Source organism: Procambarus clarkii, chromosome 37 (genome assembly GCF_040958095.1).
Source record: "Procambarus clarkii isolate CNS0578487 chromosome 37, FALCON_Pclarkii_2.0, whole genome shotgun sequence".
NCBI lineage: Eukaryota > Metazoa > Arthropoda > Malacostraca > Decapoda > Cambaridae > Procambarus > Procambarus clarkii.
Window position 1 is genome coordinate 13162262 of NC_091186.1, and position 18920 is coordinate 13181181.

An 18920-nucleotide genomic window follows, 5' to 3' on the forward strand; every position below is an offset into this window, starting at 1 on the left:
TGCAAAAAACAAACTCCTAAATAGCACCTGCTTATCATTTTACAACCAAAATGTTAGGTCACTTGGTAAACATTTTGATGATATAAATGCATTACTTACACCACTAGGTACTAAATTATCATTCATCATTTTAACGGAAACTTGGCTAAGTAATGACTATACCCAACTACAATTTAGCTGGTTATAAAGCCATTCATAACTGCAGGCCTAATAAAAAAGGTGGTGGTACAGCAATATATTACAAAGATACCTTCATTTGCAATAGTGTCATTAGTGATAGAGACGACTATTGTGAATATACCTTTGCCAAGTTCTCCAGTAAATCCCTTAAATCCTCCCTGACTATCGGTGCCATCTATAGATTTCCTAATACCAACATAGCTTCATTCTCTGACAATGTAAGGAATCTTATCATAAATAACAATCTCAACAAAAATCACATCATTCTGGGAGGTGATTTCAATATTGACCTGGGTCTTCAAAACAACCCTCAAGTTAACTATTTCCGTAACAGCATGCACTCCTGTATGCTAATCCCCACAATCACCAACCCAACCCGAGTCACTCAAACATCTGCCACTACCCTGGATCACCTATGGACTAATATAACAGCTCCTCTTACATCTGGGGTAATTTATGACAGAACAACTGACCACTATCCTACCTTCCTCATAGCAAACATGGACACAACACCAGAAACCAAGAAACTCTCATTCAGGCTACACAGTGATTCAGCTTTAGGCAATCTCTCTAATGCACTTCACAATATTAACTGGGAATCTGAATTTAATAATACACAGGATATAAACTCATTAACTAACCTCTTTCTCTCCAAAACTCTAAGCCTCTACAACACTCACTGTCCCCTCCTTACCAAACAAGTAACTGATAAAAGAAAAAATAACCCGTGGCTCACAAGTGGCATAATTAAATCAATCAACAAAAAACATGAATATGAAAAGAAATTTAGGAGTGGCCTAGTTACAAAGGAAGTAGTTAAAAGGTACTCATCAGTGCTTACCAGTATCATAAGAAAAGCTAAACTTTCATATTATGAGACTAGTCAAAGAAGTAAAAGGCAACATGAAAAGCACATGGAATACCATCTCTAATATCCTAGGAACTAAACAACACTCCCACAACCAGATAACACTCTCTAAGGATGGCCTTACACCGTCATCTGACCTAGAAATGGCGAATGAATTTAATAGCTTCTTTTCATCGATTGGTGCTAACCTTGCAAGTAAAATCCCACAGACTCAGACACATATCAACACATATCTCTCAGGCAGCTATCCAAACTCTCTTCTCCTCTCACCAGTCAGCCCGACAGATGTTGTGTCCATCATACACTCACTAAAAACCAAAGCTGGGAACATCAGTGAAATCCCATCCATTATATACAAGAGCGCCTCCCATGCCCTTGCGCCACCTATAGCTCTGCTGTTCAACAAATCCCTTGAGTGTCATACCTTCTCCGATATCCTTAAAAAAGCAAGAGTAACGCCAGTTCATAAAGGAGGTAATCCGGCAGACATAAACAACTATAGACCAATATCGAACCTACCAATACTATCAAAAATATTTTTAAAAATTATCTACAAACAGCTCTACTCCTATCTCGTAAAGTTCGACATTCTTAGCCCCTGTCAGTTTGGCTTCCGCTCCCAAAAGAGTACCAACGATGCAATTATTAGTCTCCTTGATATAATTTACTCAGCCCTTGACAAAAATGAGTTTCCGATTGGACTCTTCATTGACCTGAGAAAGGCCTTTGATACTGTTAATCACGATTACCTCTTATGTAAACTCCATCATTATGGAATCCGAGGCCATGCACTGGACTATATCCAATCCTATCTTAGTGATAAACACCAATGTGTAGCCATCAATAATATAACCTCTCCCACTCTACCAATAACCGTTGGAGTACCACAGGGCAGCATCTTGGGACCTCTTCTATTTCTTATATACATCAATGATCTGCCTAATGTCTCTAACATTCTGAAACCTATTTTGTTTGCTGATGATACTACCCTCATCTACTCTAACCCCAACCCACATACACTAAATAATGTTGTTAATAATGAACTAAAAAAAAGTCCACTTATGGATGTCAACCAACAAACTAACACTTAACATAGAAAAGACCTACTACATCTTATTTGGAAGCAAATCTACAAATGCAATTCAGCTTCAGATAGACAATGTAAATATTAGCAATAAAAATGATGGAAAGTTTCTTGGCCTATTCCTGGACAAGAGACTCAACTTCAGTACCCACATTCAACACATAACTAAGAAAGTCTCTAAAACAGTTGGTATACTCTCCAAAATCAGATATTATGTACCTAACTCTGCTCTCATCTCTCTATATTATGCACTAATCTATCCCTATCTCAACTATGGTATCTGTGCATGAGGTTCAACCACTGCAAACCACCTCAAGTCCATCATCACCCAGCAAAAATCTGCTATCAGAATAATATCAAATTCTGCTTTCAGGCAACACTCAGCCCCCTTGTTTAACTCCCTAAACATGCTAAACATAATCTCACTCCATAAATTCTCTTGTGTCAACTACATTTACAAAACCCTGTTCTTAAATGCAAATCCTGCTCTGAAACTCTTCCTGGACAGATGTAATAGGACCCATTATCACCACACCAGAAATAAATATCTTCTTGATATCCCCAGAGTTAAACTTAATCTGTGTAAACACTCTATGCAAATAAAGGGACCCAGTTTATGGAACTCACTCCCTATTGAATTGAAAAGCTGTCCAACTTTTACATCATTCAAAATCAATACTAAAAAGTATCTAATTTCATCTTCATAGTTTTTCACCTTTTGCCTTAAAATTGCACTGTATCTATTGCTACCCAATCTCCTAACCTTTATGTTCCCGATTTGAACATCTTTACCATTGTGATCATTGCTGTCTTCTTATATGTGCTGCCAATCTGCTGTATGGTGTTTATTAATCTTGTTTATCTGTATCTATTGCTACCCAGTCTCCCAATCTTTATGTACCCAATCTGAGCATGTTTACCATTGTGATCATTGCTGTCTTATATGTGCTGTCAATCTGCTGTATGGTGTCTATTAATCTTGTTTAAATTACCAATCAAGCTGTCAATGTAATCAATCAGAGCTTTAATATAACAATGTGCTTTAATATACTTACTAAGCTCTCTCATCTCATTTTTCTCTTGCAATGTATTTGTTATCATTTATCAATTCTGATAGAAATTACCTACTTAAAATTATCTGTTAGATTAAGGACCTGCCCGAAACGCTGCGCGTACTAGTGGCCTTACAAGATTGTAAATACTGTACTATCCAATGTATTCTCACAAACCCAATGTACCTTCTTGTATATAAATAAATAAATAAATAAATAAATAAATAAATAAATAAATAAATAAATAAGTATGGTAAACAACATAGCTCAATTCCAACACAATGTCACACAAAATTATTAAATCAAAATGAAAATAAATTGAAATCAATGAAAATTCAATTTATCAATGTAATCGGAAACACTGAAATGCAATCGTGACAAATTTAGTATAGCGTGTGTTGCTCTTAAAGGCAACAGATGGCTCTTTTTTACCTCCTGTCACAGGTGAGGCATCTATATAGTATGTATATAAAAACATGCGCGTATTCGAATGGAACCTGGTGTCAAAATTTCAAAGCAATCGATGACGAACTTTCGGAGATTAGAGCGTGTGTTGCTCTTACATCCAACAGATGGCGCTGTTTAAAAAAAAATATATTTTTACCTGACACAAGTGTGACATGTATATAGTAGGTACATAAAAACACGCGCATATTCGAATGCAACATTGTGTCAAAATTTCAAAGCAATCAGTAAAGAGGTTTCCCTCACATGAAAACTCATGAAAAACTGCTAAAAAAAAATGTTTTTACCTGTCACAGACGTGACATTTATATATGTATATAAAAACCCGCTCGTATGCGAATGAAACGTTGTGTCAGAATTTCAAAGCAATCGGTGAAGAACTTTCGGAGATTAACGATTTTGAACCAACGAACATTTACATTTTTATTTATATAGAAGATGGTAATAAATTAATATTATTATACAATTGATTTATGTGTATAAAAAACACATGTTTAGTTAGTCTTTCGTGTAATGTGAACAGATGTCAGTGTCAAGGTATTGACGGGTTTTCATCACCCACCTGCCCTAAGGAAGAGTGAATGGCATCCAGGTAGAAAAATGTATGACTATTACCACAGTGTAAATTGTAAAGTGGTTATGGAAGGTCCAAAGTGGTTATGGAAGCTGTAAAGTGTTTATGGAAACCGTAAAGTGGTTATGGAAACCGTAAAGTGGTTATGGAAACCGTAAAGTGGTTATGGAAGCCATAAAGTGGTTATGGAAGCCGTAAAGTGTTATGGAAGCCGTAAAGTGGTTTATGGAAGCCATAAAGTGGTTATGGAAGCCATAAAGTGTTATGGAAGCCATTAAGAAGTTATGAAACCATAAAGTGGTTATGGAAGCCATAAAGTGGTTATGGAAGCTATAACGTGGTTATGGAAGCATCATCCTCCGAATATGGGGAGGTAAATGTAACAGCACAAGTAAGTGTGATTATGTAATTATTCCTAGCAGTCAGGAATTTTACTTATTTTCACATGGTATTAAACCGTACTGTTAAATATATTGTAATATTTGAGTTTATCTGACAAGCTGACTAGAAAACCACGACCTAACCTTCTTAGTGAATGAAGATAAGCATTTTATTGCTTCTTAATTACAATTAGTACTTAACCTATAGCTATATTGATATTACAGTTTTATAAAGATTAATAAAACAAAAATATAATGTCAATAAATTGTAAAGTAACTCTGGATATTTTCAAATTGTGTATAAAATCTCTGTTGTTTAATAAAACTGAAAAAGAAATTCTTGATACCAGTATTTAAAACATGAGTATAATGAATTGAACTTGAAAAGTTCATTCTTAAATTCTGAGTGTTTTAACAGAAAACGAGAATAAATGTGGAGGTAAATGTAACAGCCAAATAAGTGCAATTATATACTATGCATGACAGTCAGGAGATGTACTTATTACATTTAATATTAAAACGTACTGTCTATTCGGAGGATGCGTTGCGAAGCATATTGATTCTGCAATAGGTGGCACTAACAGAATATCATAGCTTTGTAAGCTCTCATGCTTACAAAGCATGGATTATGCTTTGTAAGATTATGGATTATGATTAAAAATTCTAAGCTGGATTAGAACAGTAATCCAACTTTCAGGACGGCTGAGCAAGTATAAATTATTCTTTAGTTCAGATCTAAAATACACCACGGAATATACAATATACAAATTGTGGATACATCGAATACGAAATTATTTTATTTTTATTTATTAATTTGTATATATATATATATGAGTTCTTACATTCTTGTACAGCCACTAGCTCGCATAACGTTTCGAGCAGGTTCTTATTTATCCTATGTTCCCCGGAATACGACCCGCCAAATCGTTTAACAACAGGTATCCATTTTACTGTTGGGTTAAACAGAGTCTACAGTTAAGGATTTGCGCCCGGTAAATCCTCTCCAGTTGGCAGGGATACGAACCCAGGACAAAGCGCTCGCGAAAAGTCAGGCGAGCGTCTTACCACTACTGTGGGGAAATTCACTCTAAAATATATTATTCAGAAATTTATGAGGCCGATAACAGATGTTATGGACTCAGAGACTAGTTATCTATGGATCTTAAATAATAAAACTAATAATTGATTCAAGAATGAATCTAGAGAAGTCGACTGTAAGACTTCTAATTAATAATACACATTAGCGCCCCGGGGTCGTAAATAAACGACGCGTAAATACACGTATGTTTATCGCAAGGTGCAGTAGCGTCGTAAATTTACGCGCGATTAAAAAATATTTGTATAAAATCCAATTCTTATTCGAACGACTTGGGGATAGTATGAAAATGTTTGCCATTAAATTTTCGTTTCTCTAATAGGCACATGGCCTATTTGGGAGAACGGCATTGTATTTGTACTTAGTGAAAGACTATTGTATTGTTGACACGGCAAGTGAGATCGCCCACTTCACACACTCTTGGTGTGGGCCGCGATAATGATTCTACATTTATATGCATATGTCCGTGTATGGAATTTAATTGCGATCACAGTGATACCAAATTTAACACTGTAAAACAAGTGTGGAGTTGACAACCCTGAAAAGAATAGAAACATTTTGTCGCTGTTTGGAGCTCACGGCTAGTGATCGATGTATTTCTTTACCTTTTTGTGTGATTTAACTCATGCTTTGGTGACATATACATATGTTCTTATAGATCATTCTATTGCGAACACATTGGTACAAAAACGAAATCTGTACATCGAAAATTAAGGTCAGGACAGCGAAAAGAGTATGCACTTTTCAGTGTTGCCGCTCGGTCACCCGAAAATGTCGAATTCACCTTGCGTAAGTCGAAGTCCGTCCAGTCCAGTTCGTGGAGAGCATGAAAGTGTCTTACACTACTTTGGGGATGGTGGGTTATTCTATAATGTTAGTTAGTCTACATATAATATTGAAATAACATGTTCAAATCAATAGAAATAAATAAGGCATGGGTTAATATTCTAACTACTAATTGAAACAGTTAACGGCTTAGCTGCCAAAGATGAACGTAGATTGCGTCCAGCAGCCTTATAACCCGTCTAAACCAGTCCGAATTGGTAATCTCTGGCAACACGTGACTCGGTTGAATTACGTCTTTCTCTTGCAGCTAACTCCATGCTGAAATATGGATCACTTATAATTTCCATCTATGAGTGCATATTCCCACGTATTCATAAATTTAGCGCAGTTAGAATATAATAATGACACTCACGAGGTTATTTTAATGGTCGTGCGTCTTGACGACAAGGCACCCTATATAATATATAAATTGACGTCACAACTATATAAAAAGGGATAACTTAGCATTGCCTACGTGGTGTCTAGAATAAGATGAAGCCGTCACGTCTATTTGAGGTCCGTTAATGCACGGATGTTCCAAATATGAGACGATTATCAGACAGGGACACTTCTCCAATTATGGCGTCTGTCTCTGCCAGTTTCCTCGCTAGTGACGCTCACGCTACCTAGCGCCGAATGTTGGAAACTTCGGGAATAATTCACAAAATTTTATTCAGGTTTCCGAATGAATGGAAACATTACTGACGTTATTTTATGTCACAATAACGCTCTTTAGGTAACAGCAGATTATTTCTCGCTGAGTAAATCATTTAACCTAAATGTCGTTAAATGGAAGATAAATATCCGTGGTATAATTTAGGTCATTGCTTTGTTTACTGGATCAGCTGATCACAGCTGTATAAAACTATTTCCAATAAACAGCTAGATATTGCGCTAAGTGAAATAAATCTATTACCAGTCGATATTCCTTAATAAATAATATAAGGTAAGACTGGATTTAATTCGTTTAATAAATATGTGAAATTTATTCTCCCGGGCTGGGTAGCTGATGCAACCGCAGCCATAATTTCTAGGAAGAATCTGGCGTTACTTCGCCTCGGTTTTAATAAAATTAATATTGCTACACTACTGGTTAGTACTATTAGTAAATTATTATTCCTAGTACAATAAATACTACTCATCGCACTAGGGGTTAGTATTTGGGTGTTGGAAATTTCCAATAACTACGCCGTGAAATATTTTCTTGAAATACAGAAGTTTTTCAGATAATACAACATCCTCCTGAACAGTTGTATCATTTCTTTTGTATACAGATTCGCCAGCCCATCGGAGGAGGCTACGGAATGACGGAGACTAGTGCGGTGATCTGTACCAATAGACCCTCTGGTCCCTACAATGTTAACTCTGTTGGCAAAGTTGCACCCTACGTGCAAGTCAAGGTAACAGCCGTAGTTAATCTTAATAATTTAGTTAATTGCATTTAGGCCCATATCAGAGTATTGCCGCTTCAGCATGCAACACCTAACTAAAGAAACATACATGCCAGAAACACAAAATCTTACGGGAATTGATTACATATTGTAACATTATTTGTTCCTGGATAGTAAGTGTTATTTTCTGATTCCTTATTCCTTCCTTAGACAATTATGCAGAGATGTGACACATTGTTTCTCTCCCTTAGACAATTATGCAGAGATGTGACACATTGTTTCTCTCCCTTAGACAATTATGCAGAGATGTGACACATTGTTTCTCTTCCTTAGACAATTATGCAGAGATGTGACACATTGTTTCTCTCCCTTAGACAATTATGCAGAGATGTGACACATTGTTTCCCTTCCTTAGACAATTATGCAGAGATGTGACACATTGTTTCTCTCCCTTAGACAATTATGCAGAGATGTGACACATTGTTTCTCTCCCTTAGACAATTATGCAGGGATGTGACACATTGTTTCATAATAATTTATTGTGTCGGGGGACAGCTAAGTAACCAGTGTAATATAAGCAAGTTAGGCATATATCGAGGTGCCCCCCCCCTTTCGGTCAGATTCCTGACCCTCCCTAGTAAGAAACTTAATAAGCTTACTAACTCCTGAATGCCAATTTACTGTTAGGAGAACAGGTGCATTAGGTGATAGGAGCCCAACCAATTCTGTCCCGCCCGGGATACGAATTCGAAATCCCCGATAGTGAGTCGATAAGAAACCCGATTGTATTATCGGAACCCTCAAGTCGGTAGCCTGCAGACCTCTCAGACGTCTTCGACTAAGCTGTGTTAGGCAGAGATCAAAGCAAAATTTGAGGGGAATATTAGTAATTTTCTATACTTTTGACGTATAAGCAATCAAAAAATAACACTTACTATCCCGAGATATATACATTTATTATTTAATGTTATTTACAAAAGAGCAAAACATAGATGGAAACATAAGGCACAGACGAGTCACAATTATGTTTGAAAGATTTTTCTAACATTGGAATAGTGAGTTATTGAAATGGGCTTTAAGGAACCGTAGAATCTAATACAATAAGTTGGTTCGAAAGGAGATATAAAAGATTACAGGAGGGTATGGGGTACCGCACTTACGACCCCGCTCCTGTGCCAGGTAAGTCCACTACGGGCTCACCATAGCCCGTGCTACTTGGAACTCTTTGTTCAGAGTAGCTGACTCTAAAAACAATAGCAACGTCTGGGGTAACTGCATTAGACAATCGACATCTGACAAGGCGGGACTCAGGTGTTAAAGCTCGACCCTCCAAACACATTTAGGTGAGGATAGAATTTTTAACAAAGTAAGCATTCCTGCACACGTCCGTGTATGCAACCCATCCAACTGTTTTGATGGTACTTATAGTAACGATGAGGCCCATAGTACATATACCGACGTACAACGCAATAAAAAAATAGAAATCGGTACTATTGAAGTTGGACAAACCACAAAACAATTTTCTACTTAGACAAACTAACCTAACCTTCCTAGGCCTACAATACGCTATCTGAGGCCTAATATAGTACATATGCGTGCTATACTAGGCCTAGGAATAGTTAAGTTTATTTTTTAGCTTCATTTTTTAACTCTAAAGTAAACAGTACAAACTTCTACTATCGAATTGCTAAGTACGTCAATATTTGTACTATGGTGCACATAGTTACAAAAAATACTATCTAAACAGGAGGACAGCTGGACATCTGAAATTCGATCCAGGACAAGTGATGTTCGATCCTGCAGGCACAAACAGGCGAGTACAACTGGACGTTCACACAAGTATAAGCATGCCTACACAAGTGCGCTTTTGACAAGAACAGTTTGTGACAGGTGGTGGATGTGGAGAGCGGGGAGCTGGTGGCTGAGGGCGTGGAGGGCGAGGTGTGTGTGAGGGGCCCCAACATCATGCTCGGCTACGCCAACGACCCCGTCGCTACGGCGGCCACCATAGACACGGACGGCTGGCTTCACACCGGTGACATCGGCTACTATGACAAGGACGACTTCCTCTACCTCACAGACAGGATCAAAGATCTCATCAAGGTTAAAGGATATCAGGTGAGAGGTTAATGCCTGGGTCTTGCGATTTTGATTCTATGTACATCCGTAAGTAAGGAAGTCATGGTTGTCTCATGGATAATACTTAGTACTTAACACAGTGACTTACCAAACCCCATTGTTATAGGTTTGGAAGCAGTTCTCACGCTTGTTTCAACTGGACAGCCAAGAACATGGCAGTCACACTGCACCTGTTTTTATGGGAGTTTTAAGTAATTAATTCTTAGTTCAATAGGCTGTGTCTCATTTAATTCATAGCCTATCTATTATTTGTGACAAAAAGTATTAATAAGGTGTTTTCCCTGCAACTCCAAAGTGCTTTACTTTTGCTCCAACAGGAATAACTTTCTGTTAAATGAGATGGCTTGCTAGGCCAGTAGAAATATTTATTTTTAAGTAATACAATTGCTTTATGTTAACGCGGCCTCTTGACTTAGTCATTCATGCACAATCATAGGCTTCTCATACCTTAATTGTCACTAAAAATATTATGGTTCCACTAACTCTTAGCATTCCACATGTATGTAAGTAGTTACATAACGAATCACTAATAAATTTTCCCCTAAGCTTCATTAGATTATTAATTTTTTAATTCATTTTGTCGTGGACAAGTAGGCTGTGTATACATATGATTTAGGCTTTTATATCGAGATCCCCATCTCATCCAAGGTCGAATTAATGACCCTCCCCAGGATGCAACCCCTCCAAGAAGTTGAAAAACTCCTGGGTTCCCATTTGCTGCTAGGTGAACAACAGCATTAGTTCTATCACTAGTTCTCTCTAGCATTTCCGCTAGATAGAACTAGTTCTATCTAGCATTGCTGCTAGATAGAACAAGAGCAAGAAATATTTAAGTTATGATAGTTGACCATGTGGCTGTGACTGTTGGCAAGGTGTCGCCCACGGAGCTGGAGAACATCCTGAGGAAGAACGAGGGCGTGGACGACGTGGCGGTCGTGGGCGTGCCCCATGAGAAGATGGGGGAAGCACCGCGGGCGTATGTGGTGCCCCGGCCGGGCTCCGCCGTGCGCCCTCACCACCTGCAGCAGTTCCTCGCTGGTAGGTTCCTAGGTGGTAGATTCCTAGCTGGAGCTAGGTTCCTCGCTGATAGGTAGGTTCCTAGCTAGTAGGTTCCTAACTGGTGCTAGCTAGCTAGTGCTAGGTTCCGCACTGGTAGGTTCCTAGCTGGTTCTAGGTTCCTTGCTGGTAGGTTCTTCCAGCGCGCTTATACTTGTGTATATTTTATTGTACGCAATTGCTATCAGCACACTGATATACATATGATTTAAGGAATGAAAAAACACTTGAATTGTAAAAAGTAGTTTTGCGAATGAATTTTAATTGTATGTTGTGATCAAAGTAGAAGACAAATTTGATCAAAGTAGGAGACAAACTTAATAAGTAAACATAGAGATAATTAGAGTGTAAATATATGAATGGTAGCAAGTATACATACGATACTATCATGTATGCCAGTACTAAGTAGGCATATGATCTCAACATGCTTGACAGTATTAAATGCAATCTTAGGCATAAGATTGCAATCTTAAGCATAAGTTAACACATATATGTACTACACTAAGCCTTGAAAAGTTCGGTTCAATTTTATTCTTCATTTTCGGGCTCTTGCAGAATCAATAATGGACGTAGCCTCTATTTTTGATTGCGTACACATCATCCATTGTAACAATTGATAATATAATTTTTGGAGAACAGGTTGAAATATAATGCCACTCTTTAGTGGTGAATACACCGTAAAAGTCACTGTTCCTAGTTAAGTTTTTGTATAACTTAGGTGTTAAATACCGTGTGGTAACCGACCGGTGTCCCCAACAGAGCGGGTGGCCCACTACAAGCGGCTGGCAGGCGGGGTGAAGCTGGTGGCGTCCATACCAAGGAACTCCACAGGGAAGGTGCTCAGGAGGCAGCTGGTGGAGGGCCTGTCAACCCCAGCTGCTAAACTCTAACCTTCTTCAGGTCCTTAATTAACAGGTGGAGGAGTGCCTTGTGAGAGGTCCCTTGTCAGCCACGTGAAGGCAGGAGAGTTTTCCTCTGTTTTAGCCATGAATCACTTAGTGATTTAATGAGAACATTTTATTATTTGATGTCATATATTTTTGTACATATTTAATTTTAGATATTCTTAAGATATAAATAAACTATTTGATACATAAATTTAGATATAAATATACTATTTGATACATAAATTTAGATATAAATATACTATTTGATACATAAATTTAGATATAAATAAACTATTTGAGTAATATTGAGAGAAGGATTTGTACTACTGTACTCGAATGTGTGTGTGAATGTGTTTAAGGGTCAACAGGAGGTCAAGTACGCAACCTTGTTTACAGACTGTTGGAGTCAATGATGTTGTTTACGGACTGTTGAAGTCAATGATAATGTTTACAGTCTACTGGCTTCAGTGATGTTTACAGACTGTTGGCGTCAGTGATGTTTACAGACTGTTGAAGTCAATGATAATGTTTACAGTCTGCTGGCGTCAATTTTGTTTACAGACTGATGGAGTCAATGATGTTGTTTACAGACTGTTGGCGTCAATGATGTTGTTTACAGACTGTTTGCATCAATGATGTTGTTTACAGACTGCTGTCGTCAGTGATGTGCGTCTCTACAGTGTCCTGTTATTTTCGTAAACTGTGACAATTGCCTTTCACTAGTACTGATGAAATTAAATAATCAGCTGACTATTAGTATGTATTAAAATTTATATTTCTCCAATATTTTATATATTATGAAATTATACAAATATTTTAACAATTTTGGGCGTATATTTAGATTATATTGTTCACTGCTTTTCACTGGACAGGATTTCTTTATATTTGATTAATATACAGTTTGACAGATAGTGTTTATTATGAGAGCGAATCCAATCTATTATTGTTTTTATTAAGGCAAGTTTTATTAAAACAATCTATTATTGTTTTTTATTTTATTTTTCTTAATAAAAACCAACGTACTACAAATACAAATAATCGCCAATAGAACCTAAACACCTAACCTAACCTATGTCTATATCTGCACAATATGCTAATATATTATAATATTAATTTATATTTGAAAAAATTCCTGTTTTGAATGAACAGCATGTTAATATTTATGAATGCGTCTGTGGGGTTGCCCGCTGGATGTAATGGACTTGAGTCGAGGATGAGTTGCTGTGAATGCTTCACCCACGTACTACAAATACAAATAATCGCCAACAGAACCTAAACACCTAACCTAACCAATTCCTAAATATGCACAGTAGGCAAATATATATATCAATATAATTTATATTTGAGAAAATTACTATTTTGAATGAACAGCATGTTAAAACTGTTGAATGCGTCATTGGGGTCGACAGCTGGATGGAATGGACTTGATCTGAGGATGGGTTGGGTTGTACAATTAATCTGTCAAAACCACAACATACCATCAAGAGACTAACGCTGAGAGAGGAACAATCATGGACACTTACAGACAGAAAACACCACGTGGCACTGCATAATGTTTCGAACTGGTCACCATTTGTCAGCAAATTTTTCAACTGCCCCTTCCCCCCCCCCCCCCACCCCCTCCTTCCCCAGCCTCCACGCTAGGAGAGTGTTGCGGAATAATTTACCTGGTGTGAATTTGGAAAAGTTGATACGTTATTACAAATAATGAATGGCAAAACTCTACACCCCAGAAGTGACTTGAACCCATATTGCCAGGAACACTATGCAACTGGTGTACAGGAAGCCTTAACCACTCGACCATCAGTGACCATACAAAAAGAGGTGATAGCCGAGGCTATTTTAACCACCTCCCCGACGGCACTTTGATGGTAATCTTGGGTATGGTTGTTTTATCGAATCACCTCCTTTTTGTGACTATTATCAGTTGGCTATTATCAACAGCCAACTCACAAACTATTTTAACTAACCCTATGATGAATGTAACATTTAGCTTGAGACTGTAGTCCCTGTGGTGAAGTGGTAAAGCACTTGCCGGGCACTTCGCGAGCGCTTTGGCCTGGGTTCGTATCCTGGCCGGGGAGGATTGACCGGGTGCCAGTCCTTTACTCTAGCCTCTGTTCACCCAGCAATGAATGGAAACCTGGCTGTTATCAAACAATTTAGCGGGTCGGATTCCGGGGAAAATTAGGATTAAGGACCTGCCCGAAACGTTATGCGTGTTAGTGGCTTTTCAAGAATGTAAAAACTCTTGTATAAATAATTTAAAAAATCATGTAACTTGCTCATTAAGCTAAATGGATTTTGTTCAGTTCCTGAGTGAGTCCATTACGTGCCTCTGTAACCATAACCACTCACGGGATATGTATGGGGGAGCATAATAACTGAACTAAACTAAAACAAAAACAATTAGTGTTGTTGCACGCAAGAAAGCCACTGGTACGCATGAAGTTGGTAAATCTTGCCAGTCGACACCCCCAAGGTCAGATTACCAGGGGGGAGCAACGAGGCTCAGACAGCAATAGTCCATTAGTGTCTGTTGGACTCCCGCACCGTGAGGACTAACGCAGTGTGAGTACTAGCAAAATAATAATAATAATTGGTTTATTAGGACGACATTCCCATCCGGTGGTCACTGGTGAATTGATAACAGATGTGTTCGGTGACTACATGCTTGCAACTTTCTTTATGGTTTTAGCAATCTCCACTTTATCACTACTTTAAGAGACTGTGCTTACTTGTCATTATATAATTAGCATACTAAACATTTAACCCAATTATTTGACTTTGGAAATCACAATTTGTCAAGTATAGATACTGTTCTTAAAATATTTTCAGCTTTCAATAATTCATTTTGAGGGATGATGACCTTCCATGAACATATAGTTTACTCTTAAAAAATATTTGAGAGACTGCAAAAAGCTATACATGAGACCAGGAGGCATGGCAGGAAGTGCAAAGTAGCTCTGTTGAAAAGGTGCGCAGTTAGACAATTCTATCAACATAAAGGGACCAAGATTATTCAATACTCTCTCCCTCTAAACATAAGAGTCAATACTAGGCGACCTCTAATAGTGTTCAAAAGAGAACTTGATAAACATCTCCAAGGGATACCTGATCAATCTGGCTGAGAGTCATACGTCAGACTGCGAGCAGCGGCGTCTATCAGCCTGGTTGATCAGGCCACAAACAAGGGGGGGGGGCGCTAGGTACCGGGCCTCGGGGACATTGATCCCCGGAACAATCACAAGGGAGGGCGTCAGTGCTTGGATTTGGGTGGATTAGCCTAAACATCGTCAAACCAATTAAGAGCTTAATTTACGCATCGATGTCAATGCTACAATATCACAGGTGTGGCATATTGAGCTCCTTTTTCATGCTTTGCAATTTAGTCCTATCTTTAAAAAATCAAACATTCTTTCAGACATTTAAGCATGCGAGGGAAGCGGTTTGATCAGTTAAAGGTCTAATATTACATTAGAATGTCAAAATTACATAACTTTAATGTATATTAGTAGTATATTAAAGGAACATTAGCTTTCCAACTGACATTTTCTCCATAGCTTGAGTTCAATTCAAATTCAAGTACGTTTATTGAGACAATAAAAGACATCTAAATTTCAAGTACAGTATGTTTATTGAGACAAGAAAAAAAATACATCTCAAAGGGATAGAGTAGCTTAGGCTATTTCTACCCCCTCCCCTCTATGTCAAGTCCCCCAAGGGGCGCACATATTCACTGAGTACAAATACACAAATTGCAATGCAAGAATCGCATTTAACATTTCAAGTTAATATAGTACTCTCTAAGAGTATTATAGTGTGCATCCACCGTACTAATTTTTAACTCATTAACGTTCCAAGATAATATCCTCACTCTACTTTCATCCTTGATTAATAATAAAACTACCTTTGCCCTGTCCGTCACATTCCATGAGATACAAGAGTTTCTTAGACTCTCTCAACACTATAACATTTTTGCTTTCTCCTCACTTGCACAACAGCTATTAATATCAAAGGTAATATTATTCATATATAATTTTTTTTTAAATTCTGTATTCCGTTTTACTTTAACCTTTCTTTCAACATTTGTCACTAGAGAAGGTTGAACACCGCTAACACTAATAGAAAGTTCATTTTCCTGACTATCCTCTATCATGAATACGTCATTTTTCTGCCTTACTTTCTTCTACGCACGTTTCACTTTCCATTTCACGTCCTGTTTCACCACCATCTTCACCCCGTCTACCCTCCATAGCTAATTTTTCTAATGCCTCAATCCTCTTGTCTATTTTTTTTTTTTAGATATTCCAATATTTGAGTACCAACCTCCGAGTTCACTATATTGTCCTGAACCTTGTCTCCACAAGGTTTATTTTTTTTCAGCTGCATTTCCTACTTTCCCTAGGCTCGCCTTAATTGTCTCCGTTCCTTTCTCCCACACATTGTTCATAGGAGCTGTCATTGGCTTTCAGCTGTTTCCTCCATGTTCCTGCTGCACAATCTTTCCTTCCTTCGAGGATACATCTATCCTACTTGTAGGACCCGTCCTGGAGTCTCTCAGATGAGGCTTCATGCGGCATAGATAGGAACCAGCATTGTGGCTGCCTCGACAATTGCAACAAGATGGGACGATTTTTTCATCGTTTTTAATCTTAACTCTACACTCTCGAGAGTCGTGTTTCTTACCACAATACCGACACCTGGGATCAAACCGGCATTTCCAAGCCATATGTCCCCAACGAGAACACTTCATGCATAATATGGGCTCCTCAATGTATTTTGCAACTTTCCTGTAGCCTAGTCCTTGCACAAAAATTCTTTCTGGAGCCTCACCCTTTACTAAGGCAACAACCTGGCTTTGTTTTTCACCACGAACACTGTTCCTCTTTGCCCAAACAACACTATCATTGTTGAGAAGAAGATAATCAGGATCCAAATAAGTTGGATACTTAAAAACTATGGTCTGGTTGTGCATCATACCTTCTTCCGGAGTAACCATCACAATATTCTCAAACCCATCCGTCGTTAGGTGTTCCACGCCCTCTTCTGTCCCAACTGTTATGTAGGGCCGGTGAGCACCCTCCTTGAATAGTTCATATTCAAAAAACTCCTTAGCCAAACGAACCGTCCATTCCAGCTTTTGATGAAAGTTCAGATGACACGCTGTAGGGAACAACAGCCTCTTCCTTCCATTAGTCTGCATCTCCCGCGTCCTGCTGAGCAGGGCTTCATTTTTTGGTCTCTTTAATATTTCATCCTCACTGTCACCGTCTCGCTGTCTTTGAATGTTTCGCCGTTTATATCTGTTCACTACTGCTTGATACGGCCTGGTATCATCCTGTCTGTCATCCCCACTCACTCCCAGGTCCAGTGGTACAGGATCGTCCATCACTTATGCAGACTGCCTCATTTGAATATATTCAAATGAGGCGGTCATTTGAATATATCTCAAAGGGATAGAGAGTAGCTTAAGCTATTTATATCCTCCTCCTTGAGTGTTGATGCTGATGCTTGAGTATCACTGTCAAGTCGTATACTCTGAACTTAAGAGTTCAAGTCCAGAGCCTGTTTATGGTGACGACCAAGTTGAAGTAAGTTTGAGACCATAAGACATATCTCAATCGAACAGAGTAGCTTAGGCTATTTCTACTCTCCGAACAGTGACGCCTCTCTATAGTCTGGGCACAAGGTCAAGAAACTTCAGTCTGTTTATATTGTCAACATTCAGGCTGTGATATAATGTGTCAGTCTATTTATAGACACTTGTCCTCATACAAGTGTTTTATTGGATGCGTTTCATTGTGGTAGACGAACATGACCCGCTTAGTTAGTAAAGTAAATTAAATTTTATTCATGAAAGTACATACATAGTTGATTTATAAACATAATGTTGGATTTATAGATAGAGCTAGTACATACAATACCTAAAGCCACTAGCACGCATAGCGTTTCGGGCAAGGTGTGGGCAAAAACACTTAGTCTAAAACTGAATACTAATTGAGATTACAGTATAAATTGTGTTGAAAGGGGAGGGGGGATGGAAGAAAACAGCAATTAAACAAGTTGGTCAACAAACAGTATTGCTTGAAAATAGCAAGACATGTAGGGGGTAAGGTAGGTGTGGGGGTTTTCTTTTTTGCTTTCACGACTGCAATGCGTACGTCGCCAATGTACATGTGGCAGACGCTTCACGAAACTGTCGGAATTTGCAGAATAGAAAATACGAGACCAACCGTACAGGCCCTGGGAGCAAGGTACCCTCCGTAGACACGGAGGGTACTCGCAGTAGGGCGTACTGTATGTCTACAGACACACGCACACGCTCTTGGCACTGGCGGTGAGTAAGGGTGGTGACGTCACGTGGTACAGTGAGGGCGGCTGGCGGCTGCAGGTTATATAGTACCCTGCACTACACTGTACACTGTGGTACAGGTACACTGTGGTAAAGTCACACACAGATTACTTAGGCGGCGGCACTGCCTTAGTTCACTCTAAGTCTCTCACAACGATGTTTGTCACTAGGGGTTACCTGATACCAGTCTGTTTCACTCTGGAGATTTGTCACTTTAGGCTTCTGAACAATATATTCACACCCGTGATTCTGGGCAAGTGTGGTATATCGAAAAGTCTATTGGCCAGTAGACAGAACAGAACACCTCCTCTGGGTAAGGACTCCCTCACTTGAATACTGTACAAGGGCTGCCGGGCAACTCGTGGCACACAGCACAAAAGAGTTACAATTTGATCAATAGCATTGCAGCAAATGAGCGGGAACCAATCACATTGAACGTTCGATGATCAGTAGGAGAAGTGACGTCATGAACATGTCACAAACACGTCATAGCTGTTATTCTCCATCGCGCTGGTTGACCCCAGAGGTCAGACGGTCGCTGGCGTCTCTCCCCTCTCACGCTCCGCAC

General features: G+C 38.7%; 2 protein-coding genes across 5 annotated transcripts in view; both read left to right on the forward strand.

The window, feature by feature from the left end:
- The window catches only part of LOC123765744 (uncharacterized), a 32326-nt gene extending 19344 nt beyond the window's left edge, over positions 1-12982 (forward strand). For all 3 annotated transcript variants that reach the window (XM_045754465.2, XM_045754464.2, XM_045754466.2), the window contains exons 8-11: positions 7799-7924; positions 9806-10033; positions 10927-11092; positions 11870-12982. In XM_045754465.2, the coding sequence (XP_045610421.2) occupies positions 7799-7924; positions 9806-10033; positions 10927-11092; positions 11870-12000 (651 nt within the window). In that variant the 3' untranslated portion in view covers positions 12001-12982. The remainder of the gene's footprint in view (positions 1-7798; positions 7925-9805; positions 10034-10926; positions 11093-11869) is intronic.
- A 1453-nt stretch (positions 12983-14435) lies between these two features.
- Positions 14436-18920, forward strand: part of LOC123765745 (uncharacterized) — a 38470-nt gene continuing 33985 nt past the window's right edge. The window contains exon 1 of one of the 2 annotated variants that reach the window (XM_045754467.2): positions 14436-14568. The gene's annotated coding sequence lies outside the window, so the exon portion shown is untranslated. The remainder of the gene's footprint in view (positions 14569-18920) is intronic. The other variant, XM_045754468.2, reaches the window with a different exon arrangement.